The sequence below is a fragment of the Toxorhynchites rutilus genome, chromosome 2 (genome assembly GCF_029784135.1).
Source record: "Toxorhynchites rutilus septentrionalis strain SRP chromosome 2, ASM2978413v1, whole genome shotgun sequence".
In the NCBI taxonomy this organism is placed as follows: domain Eukaryota; kingdom Metazoa; phylum Arthropoda; class Insecta; order Diptera; family Culicidae; genus Toxorhynchites; species Toxorhynchites rutilus.
The window spans coordinates 321,267,717-321,278,533 of NC_073745.1; the positions used below are offsets into that span (position 1 = coordinate 321,267,717).

The 10,817-nt window shown below is 44.0% G+C and overlaps 1 protein-coding gene across 1 annotated transcript; it reads right to left on the reverse strand.

Annotated features, from left to right (window-relative positions):
• Positions 1-5,311: 5,311 nt before the first annotated feature.
• On the reverse strand, positions 5,312-10,564 carry LOC129767084 (uncharacterized). Its single transcript, XM_055767703.1, has one exon. It carries the CDS (start codon positions 10,562-10,564, stop codon positions 5,312-5,314), a length of 5,253 nt encoding a protein of 1,750 aa, XP_055623678.1.
• Positions 10,565-10,817: the final 253 nt, after the last annotated feature.

Sequence of the window (10,817 nt, forward strand, 5' to 3'; positions counted from 1 at the left end):
TGTAAAAGCTTCCTGAGTATATTTCAAAACATTGTGATGATAACTTATGTTTGAAGAAAACGAATGAATCGAGATGAATTGGCTAAAAACTGTTTTCTGGTGGTATATTTCGCAAAAAGAATGAAAACCCGCACTTTTGCCCTTTCCCTTGTCTGAAGTAAGTCACAATATTTGCAAGCAAACATCGTTGATATCGAGAACAACACGTCCAAAGCAATTATCCTACTCAAGGTTTGCATTCTATTTTTTTTTCTCTGTAACCCAAACCTCATCGTTTCAACAGTAGTCGATAAAAAAAAACCAAAGCACATACATATCTCACTCACCACTAACTCAACCACAATGCCCGAACAGCCTTCGAATGACAAGATCGTTAAATTCAACAAAAGAGATACTAAATCTCGAGCTACTTATTTGCGTTGTCCCTTATCAACCGGTGCGGTGCCGCCTGAGGTCAATCTTTCATGACGTACACGCCCTGGTTTCATCGGCTCGCGAATCGGCCGATGGCGGCGGCGTTCGGTCAGGTCCTGTCCAGTTTAAGAACGATTAAAAGCATGGCAGCATAAATAGCGAAGAAAAAAAAAGGAACTGCAAAAGTGAACGTAAAAAATACTGCACCAACAGTGTTGGCGTTGCTGGTGACTGGGAGCCAATTCCACGGGTTGATCCAAAACCGAAGAACGTGGAAAAGGTACGAAGGCTAATGTGGTTGGGAATGATACGAAAAAAAAAAGATCCCAATGTGAACCTTCGGTCCTCCAGCTTGGCAGTAATTGGGAAGAGAATTTCTCGAGCGAATTATCCCCAGCCTTGGATCAACAGTCGAACATTTTACCTTGACGTCGGCAGAACGGACAGAGCCAACGCTCGCGAAGCATTGCGAGACAAAAGTAGCGGTTTCTTTCCCCTTTTTGCGCAGGAATGAAATGAAAAGTGATCCTAACGGCATGGGCTGCACTCTTGTGTAACGCCTTGGAGATACGATTTCAATCGGCCAGTGGAGGTGGAGTATCTCTCTGGAGTCGGTGCGGGAATGCTGCTCACGCATTAGGGTCGAATATAGTTATCAAAAAGCGATTCTCGTGGCAGCAGCTAAAGTAGCTCTGCGAAAAAAAAATTACGGATGAGGAATGATTACAGATCATACTTTGAAAGGTCACTTTAAATGTGTTATCTGAATATTATTTCAGTTAGTATCGTTCCTTTCAAATAGTTTACAATTACCAACGATCAGTATCAATCTATTTTAGGTTCATACTTTCAAGTACTCGATACATTACGAACCGTTTATGCTTTGCATTATATGCATTTACTGCTTTAAGGTTATCTTTGTTCCATTGGTATGAATTGCCAATGAATCTCATCCCTTGATGAGATCAATTTTAGTTTTTAATTGCCCTCTGTGTTTTCTAACCTTCCAATGAATCACTCGAGAAGTTCTACGTTTCCTCCTACAAGTAACAAAGAGTTTTTCACGAATCAATCGGTTGTGTTGCATTGGTTTGAACGTTTTGTATTTGTCCTTCGTTTATTAACCACTAAGGTTATTTTCGTAGATGGTTTCATTTCTAGATTTAAAAAAGCGTGAATCTATATGAAATTATTCATCCTCTATGTCTTCAACAATAAAGCTAACAGCAGTTTTTGTATGCTAATGGAATTAAACTATTATTTATATTGGAACGAAACATTTTCTAAGAAATGGGTGCCCAATTTTGTATATTTATTTTTCATATACAATTTGTGAATCATTTTTTTTTTTATTTTGCCCTGAGCGAAGACCACCATTGATTAACCCATTAACGACCAAGCCGTAAAAATTAATTTTTTGACAAAAGCTATTGGTGTAATTTTGATTATTGACGCTAAAGAAACCCCAATGTTCAAGAATATTTTTTTCCCATCTTCCATTTTCCGCGAAATGATTGTTCGAAAAATCGAACATTTGCTGAAACCCGCACTATTTTTTTGCAAGTACAAACATACTACCGTTTTATCTCATATTCCGAACAGTCTCAAATTCCGAACACTTCATTTTTAAATATAAATTTACTAAACTTTTATGTTATAAATAATTGAATAATGAAAACACAGACATTCATTGGGATATAGGCTTGATTTTGACATCATTTACAGGTATCGATACAGCCTATAATTTATAATATTAAACATTTGCAAAAAAGTGACAGTCAAAACCAAAGATAGAATGTTCGTTAGCAAATTCCGTAAAAAACAAGCATAATTAATTTTTCAGTTTTCGTAGTTGTTTCAACTATTTTGTTTGCTGTTTTCATGTTAAGTGCTAGAGAATGTAAAAATCTACAATAAATGGATGAAAAAATAAAATATATTTTATGCAGAAATCTTCATTAAAATTAGTATTGAAGTAGTGTTCGGAATATGAATCAAGTTTCTACGCATTATTCAAATTCTGAACACTTCATTTTCAAATGTAAATTTACTGAACTTTAATGTTATAAATCGTTGAATAATCAAAACTCTGACATTCTTTGGGTTATAGCCTTCATTTTAACATCAATTACAAGTATCGATACAGCGTATAATTCATGATACTAAGCCTTTGCAAAAAAATGTGACTGTCAAAACTAGTGATAAAAAGTTGGCGTTAGTAGATTCCGTAAAAAACGAACATCGTTATTTTTTCAATAAAAAGCAAGTACAATCAATGATTACAAAAACAAAATGCAAGATTTTGTGAGTATAGCATTTTTCTAAAAAAGACTAATTAATTGGCTTGAATTTGATATATCGATCAAATAAATCCGCCCAGTAGTTCAAAAGTTTTGTTTTTTTTTTTCGAAAAGGCATTTTCGCTGTTCGGTATTTGAGACAAAAGTGTTCGGAATATGAGTCAGAGCCAAAAATGGTGTTCGGAATTAGAGACAAATGTGGTTAAACATTTTTTTAGTTTTTTACCATGAATATGTGTTTGTAAATCAATTTTATTGCAGTCAAGTAAAAAGTACCATTTTGAGTAATGAGACACTATTTAATGGCCATCAAAGCTTAAGTGTTCGGAATATGAGTCACTTCAATCATCTCCAATCAACTTCAATCATCAAATATACGGCATTCATAAATGCATTAATTTCACATTCCGGGACGAACCAGCACAAGTGGATTAAAGTCTTCAAGTATAAACCTGAATTAATTCACCTATTGTGAGATGTGATCTATCTTATTGCATGTATATTTAACTTATTCCTTGCAAACGAAGCCTAATGCTGTTATTTATATAGTTGGCGGTGGAGAAATTTCAATGTGTTGGGGCTGCAGTGGACTGTAATGCGCCGGTCGATAAGGGTGCTCGCGTTCCCAGCGGGAACCGAGCCGGGTGGGAGCAGGAACCGCTGTGTTCCTTCCCAGGAGGGCAACTGGGCCAGACTCCTTGGGTTGGCTTCGCCTCATGAAGCCAACGTCGCAGTTGGACTGGACTAGCTTGGCTAGCATCAACCGCTTTTACTCGATGAGCCTTGAGAAAGGCTTTCCCAAAACTCCGTTAGAAAACCTTTACTCTTTTTATTGCGGCAGAGGTGGAAGATTGGATGTTCCGGCGGTCGGATGCAAACACCGGAGACTTATAACCTTTCACACTATCATTTTTATTTACACTGTTTTTCTCTTTTTTAATTTCTATTTCCCATCGATGTTCACTTCGCGATGGTTGGGTAACGACTGATGCGCTCCGCAGTAGGCGCGTCACATTTATGATGTAGCACCGGAACGGGTTTCTTCTTCTTCTTTCTTTGTTTTTAAGAGGCTTTAAACTTTGCAGTTCATTCGCCTCTATACGGGTTTCTTCTTGCCGGCGGTGCAACTTCTTACTGCCGACGATGCAGTTTCATTGCTGCTGCTGCTGTTGTTGTTGATATTCTTGCTGCTGCTACTTGCTCCGATGTGCACTGCACCACTGCTCACGTAAAACTGAATGCCGTGCCGCGACAAGCACCGTCGATTTTTATGCCGTCGAGCACAGCGTGCTTTAGCGATGGCTGGCTCATAGTTGCAATATGGGAGGGGTAACTCGTGGTATGTGGTGTGGTGTGCAAATTCTGCATACCGCGAGATGCTGTCACTTCAGTTCGGTCGGTGTGGAACTGAACACAATGCTTAAGAATTTTTTTTTCTTCCCGATTATCCATTTCCCGAAAAGTCGAACATTTTCCAAAACCTGCAAAGCACAAATATGCTGCGGTAAAACAATGGCATTGAGAGTTGGAAGGTTATTATTCAGTTGAAAACGATCACCATTTAGGTATGCTTCATCGTTGAGATCGTCCACCGGATCCGGTGGAAAAAGATTCACACCAGCTCATTAAAATTTTCGTTCCACGAATTGATGATTCCCTCTAACTCCTCCACAAGCGGAATTCTACGGACCACCATCACCTAAGGTTATTGTCGACGGCTCAGTTGAATGGACAAATTCCAGGTATCAGCGGACACAACGGTGACAACGGTGAGTTTTTCTTCCTTTTCTTTTCAGGTGGTTTGGCGCGTATTCCAAGGATTCCCAGGTAAGAACAATTTCAATTTTTATTTCATTTATCTAATTTACTACACTACGATCTAATTAACACAATATTTAATATAAATGATGAGAGAAACGGTATGATGGTTGGACTGCTGCTGCTAACTAAAGCGACTGGAACAATAGAGCCTCCTACATCTACAACAATCCCTTTTATATCGAGGGGTCCCGGAACTCATAATTGCGGCAGGCATCGATGCGGTGTAACTGTGCAATCAATGCCCAATACAGTAAGCACTCGATTTACTGCCGAGTTGGATATGGTTGATGACTGAATAATTTATTCGTCGTACACGAACATGCTGGCCCCTCAGAAATGTCATGTCGTTATTGTTGATACATTTCTGGTGTGGTAGTATTTTCCAAGGTGGCATCCCCTTGGATGGTTGATTTGTTTGATGTTTTCATTCCAGGTACTGATGCAGAAGTAGATGGGTTCTGAGAATCGTTTTATTTCAGGTGCAGCCACACGATCAGGTAAGTATTATCATGAAGAGAACGGAAACAGGATTGATGATTCGGTTGTGGAATGCGATGCGATGGAGAGCTGCGACGAAGCCGTTGTTTTGATGAAGGTAAGTCCTTGACCGGGTGAGTATTGATTTCAGCTGGGTGTAGCGAGGGTACAACATGTACGATAGTTACAAGCGGTGAGTATGCATAGTCGGCAGGCGTTGGAAGTGAATGAACTCTTGGTGGTATTCTTCTGTGGGTGATGTTACTGTGTTCATTGAACTTATGGATGCAGCACTTGTTTCATGAGCAATGGAGATGCACAATGCGACAAATGGATGATGTCTTCTCTTCTGCAGACGCTATAGGGAGCAGGCATATTTTTGAAATAGGCCGAGTATATCGACCACTCGGAGTTTGTAGCGTGACTACTCGAGTTGTTCCGTCGTCGCCCGGATGGGTTTCAATAATTTTTCCGGTTGGCCAATTCATCGGTGGTGAATTATCATCCTTGATGATCGCCAGCTGTCCCTTTTCGATGCTGATAGGCGGTTTGCACCATTTAGTTCGCGATTGCAGTGTCGACAGGTATTCCAGATGCCACCTCCTCCATACCTGCTGGAATAATTTTTGAGTTTGTTGCCATTGTCGAAGTCGGTTGAACGGAATTTCGGCTACATCAATGTCTGGAACGGCTTTTAGGGCAGAACCAGTCAGAAAATGACCTGGTGTGAGTGCCTCTAAGTCAGACGGATCGTCGGCGAGGGCCACGAGCGGGCGAGAATTCAGGCAGCACTCAATTTGCGTCAGCAATGTTTCCATCGAATCATAAGCGAGCGTGTGTGTACCTAGAACTCGCACAAAGTGCTTCTGCGCCGATGCTATTGCGGCCTCCCACAGGCCACCAAAGTGTGAGGCTTTGGGCGGATTGAAATGCCAGCGTATACTATTGTTGGTACATTCTTGAGCGATTGCCTTTTGATGTGATTCGCTACGAACGAGCTGGCGGAGTTCGTTTGCTGCACCGACGAAGTTTCGACCATTGTCGCTATACATTTCTGCACACAAACCTCGACGGGAGACGAACCTGCGAAAAGCTTCGATGAATTTTGCCGTACTCAGGTCAGCAACCAACTCTATGTGGACAGCCTTTGTGACAAAGCACACAAAGACTGCAACATATGCTTTTATGGGTACAGCTCGTCGATGCGGTGGTTTCAGTTGAATTGGTCCCCAATAGTCAACGCCAGTCACGGAGAACGGTCGAGCTGCGGTGACTCGAGACGCTGGAAGTTCAGCCATGAATTGCTCTAACAATTTCGGGCGCGCTCTGATACAAATAACGCATTTGTGGACCACTTGTTTGGCCAGGTTTCTGGCCCCTGTGATCCAGTATCGTAGACGGAGAAGATTCAGGAGTAGTTGGGGCGCTGCGTGCAAATGCTGTAAATGGTAGTAGCGAATGAGTAGAACCGAGAACTGATGCGAGGCGGGGAGTAAAATCTGGTGCTTGCTATCATAATGCTGCGTAGTTTTCCCCAACCTGCCACCAATGCGAATGAGCTTGTCTGCTCCCAAGAACGGATCGAACCATCGGATGCGAGATTTCGGATGTACAGGTTGTGCTCTTTCCAGGCTGTTGTACTCGCAACTGAAGGTCTGCTGCTGGATCAAACGAATGATGACTGCTTCCGCTTCCTTCCGCTCGTCTGCTGTTAAGTAGGTCGCTGTTGATTCATCTGGTAACTTTCGCCTGCTGTTCCGTACAAACCGATAACAGTAGGCTACTGCTCGAACTAAACGCTGGAAGTTTGAGAATCGTGCTACTAAATGATCGACGAACGTAGGTTCAACAGATGCGGAGGCGACTGCAGGTGGTGTTTTTCTCGCTTCTACGAGCGCCCCGAGATGAGGTGTACCATCGTGTTGCTGAATGGGCCATTCACTGGGATCATTTTTCAACCAGTGTGGACCCTGCCACCAAAGCTGGGAAATGAGGAGCGTTTCAGCCGGAAGCCCTCTAGAAATATGGTCTGCGGGGTTCTGTTGACCCGCTACGTGATTCCATGAGCAGTTCCGTGTTTTGGTCTGGATTTTGGAGACGCGATTTGCGACAAAAGTAGTCCACGCCGATGGACACGATTTGAGCCAGCAGATGACAATAGTCGAATCGACCCAGAAGTAGGTTTCTGCTGGTGTTTGAAGCGATGACGTCACTCTTTCGTACAACTCGGCGGACGAGAGAGCCCCACACAGCTCTAATCGGGGAATACTTTGATTTTTCAAAGGAGCTACCTTAGACCTTGCAGTGAGAAGGGAAACATTGACAGTGCCGGTAGCGTTAGTAGATCGAACGTAGACACATGTTCCGTATGCGCGTTCCGAAGCGTCGGAGAAAAAATGTAGCTGTACCTTTTCTGGATTCGGAATCAGAATGCAGCGGTTGATACGCAGGTCGTTCAGCCGTGGGAGTTGCGATTGATACTCGTACCAGCGTTCCTTCAGATTCGGAGGGAGCTCAGCGTCCCAACTCCAAGTCCTACCGTCGTTATCCTTCAGCGTCCACAGTGTTTGCATGAAGATTTTGGCGGTAGTTACAACTGGGCCCACTAGGCCTAGCGGGTCGAACAGTCGAGCGATGTAGGAAAGTGCGATGCGTTTAGTGAAGGGAGAATCTTCTGTAGACGGAAGCTGGATTTTGTACCGAAGCTGGTCAGTTGTCGGTTCCCAATGCAATCCGAGTGTTTTAATACATTGGTCTCGATCGAAATCAACTGAAGATTTGAGAGCACGGTTTTCGGGCGGTACGTCCTCAAGAACGGCTGGCTCATTAGATGCCCATTTGCGAAGTTCGAATCCACCCTTGGAGAGAAGAGCTTCGAGTTGTCGGCGGAGGTTAGAAGTCTCCGTCGTGTTACGTCCTCCAGAGAAAAGGTCATCAACGTAGAAATCTCTACGCAGCACGTCGACCGCTTCGGGATAATTATCTTTTTCGTCGTCGGCTAGTTGTTGGAGAACTCTCGTAGCGAGATATGGAGCGCTAGCGGTGCCGTAGGTGACAGTCTTCAGCTCGTATGTTTCGATTGAGTTGTTGGGAGAGGATCTCCAGACGATTCGTTGCAGCGGTGTGTCTTGGTTGTCCACCAAAACTTGACGATACATCTGCTTGATGTCGGCGATCAACATCACTTGGTGTGTCCGAGAACGCATAATGATTGAGCGGAGTTCTTCCTGGACAATAGGACCCATCATGAGAGCGTCGTTTAGCGATGGTCCGTTCGGGGTTTTGCACGACGCGTCGAAGACCACACGCAGTTTCGTTGTCGAGCTGTCCTCCCGTATTACTGCGTGGTGCGGAAGATGGTAGCAGGGACGGGGTGGATTTTCATGATCAAACACGTGTTGCATGTGGCCAAGAGCATAATAATCCTCTAGAAAGGTTCGATACTGCTGATGCTGCTCCGTGTTGCGTATAAGGCGACCTTCAAGATGGTGAAATCTTCGAAGAGCGGTGCGTCGGTTGTCGACCAAGCCCAAGAGTACTTCTTGCTTCAAAGGAAGGCGCACTACGTAGCGACCATCTGGATTGCGAGTGATTGTACGACGGAAGTGTTCTTCACACGCGGTTTCTTCTACGGAGTAGCACGTAGATGCGGTGTCCTCTTCAATGGACCAAAACTTTTCCATAAGGCACTGTAAATTTTCGACGGTTGCGACGTTTACAATCACGGGAGCAGATGACTGACCGGATGTGGACTTTCCCGACACTACCCAGCCAAGCACGGAGTTCACGAGCACTGGAAGGTTGTCGCCGAGGGGAATGCGACCCGAAACCTTGAACAAGTCAAAAAACACTTCTGCTCCTAGAATGATATCGATGGAACTAGTTGTACAAAACGACGGATCTGCCAGCTGAATATCCGGTGGGATCGTCCAAGACGAGGAATCGATGGAGATCGACGGCAGCTCAACGGTAATGCGTGGCAAAACGAGAAACTCTAATCTGACGGAGAACTTATCAGAACGAGATCGTACAGTAGTGAGAAGTTTCTGGTGAGCATGCGTTGTTGAGTGACCGATACCAGCAATCGGAAGTTGAATTTTGCTGCGGTATGCTTTGATCCGCTGCGAAAATGATTCAGTGATGAAACAGCATTCACTTCCGGAGTCCAACAGAGCCCGTGCCACATGTTCGACTCCTTTGTCGTCAACTACGATGACTATAGCTGTAGCAAGCAAAACAATCTTCCGTTGGAGCCCAGCTGAAGAGTAACTGACGGATTCGACCACGGTGGCCGACGCTGAGGGTGTAGGTAGTTCACTTTTGGATGGTTCCGTTGGCCGTTTCATTTCTTCTGTGGTAGACGGCGGTATACCAGGACAAAGTTGTGTATGATGTCGGCTGCGGCACCTCCTACAACTACTGGATGACGGACATTCTTTAATAAAATGACCTTTTCGCAAGCAATTGCGGCAGAGTCGATGACGACGAACTTCCTTCTCCTTTTCTTCACTATTCAGCTTGGCAAACGTGATGCATTGATAAAGAGGGTGATGCTCCGCGCATAGGACACACTTCCTCGGATTTATTTGAGTCGCTCCATGGTTAGTAACTGGGCGTTGGATTGGTTTCTTCGGCTGGATGACTGACTGAGCTTCGGGTTTACTTCCCTGGATGGCTTGCAGCACGGTAACTCTTCGTTGAATGAATGACGTCAGATCCTTAAACGTGGCTGTGTCCTTAGAGGCAGAAAATTCTTCCCAGTCTCTCCTCGTCGTAGAATCTAGATGGCTGCTCAACATTCGGACCAGCAAAACATCCCAAAACTGCGTTTTTTCTCCTAATTGTTGAAGAACTTTGACGTTTGCCTCAAATTTTTCCACTAATGGATGCAATTCTGTTGCTGACTCCTTTTTAACCGATGGAAACTCGAACAAAGCATCTACATATGACTGTTTGAGGCGCACAGGATTTTGGAAATGCTCAATAAGCAGATTCCAAGCCACAACGTAATTGTTAGAACTAATTGGAATCGTTTGTATTAACTTTAGCGCGTCTCCTGACAACGATGACCGCAAATAGTAGAACTTTTGTATATTGGAAAGTTCGACCGACGAGTGCACAAGCGAAATATACAGATCATGGAAGTTCAACCAGGTATCTAGGTTTCCATTGAATACGGGAAGTTTTACGTCGGGCAAGCGCACGTGCGATGACGATGGAGGGACATATCCAGCTGAGGGAAAACTTGGTACATGCAGGAGGTTCGATTTATTGTTGGCCAGAAGAAAACCCTTTACTCGATAGTACGCCGTCTCGACTTCCGTACGTAATTTCAACTGCTCGTCAAGAATTCCTTCGTCGAGACTCTCAAGCTCCGTCTGCACGGTGTTGAAGTCGACCCAGAGCTTGATGATGCTCTCCAGACGGACCGGAACTTCATTTGCATCTCTATCATCGTCGTAATCGTCAACGAATTGCCTGATAGCGTTGAAAGATGTCAGTAGGCTTTTTTGTCGCAGCTTGAGTCCCTTGATGCGACGATCCGTGGACATGATGATGGAAGGATCTGTAAATCAGAAGACCGCGTAGCCCTGACTGGGAGAGTAAGAAAAGATGGAACCTCAATTACCTTATTGAGGCAAATAAATGCCTTGTAAGTTTCCGATGCAACTGCAAAGGTGACCGTCTTCAATTTAGGTGGTTGACTTTCAGCAGCAGTATTCCAGCATCAGCAAAATCAGCAAAATCAGCATGCGGTAGCATACAACAGCAAGATGGCGATTTTTTCGAGTTCTCCTTTCCTCT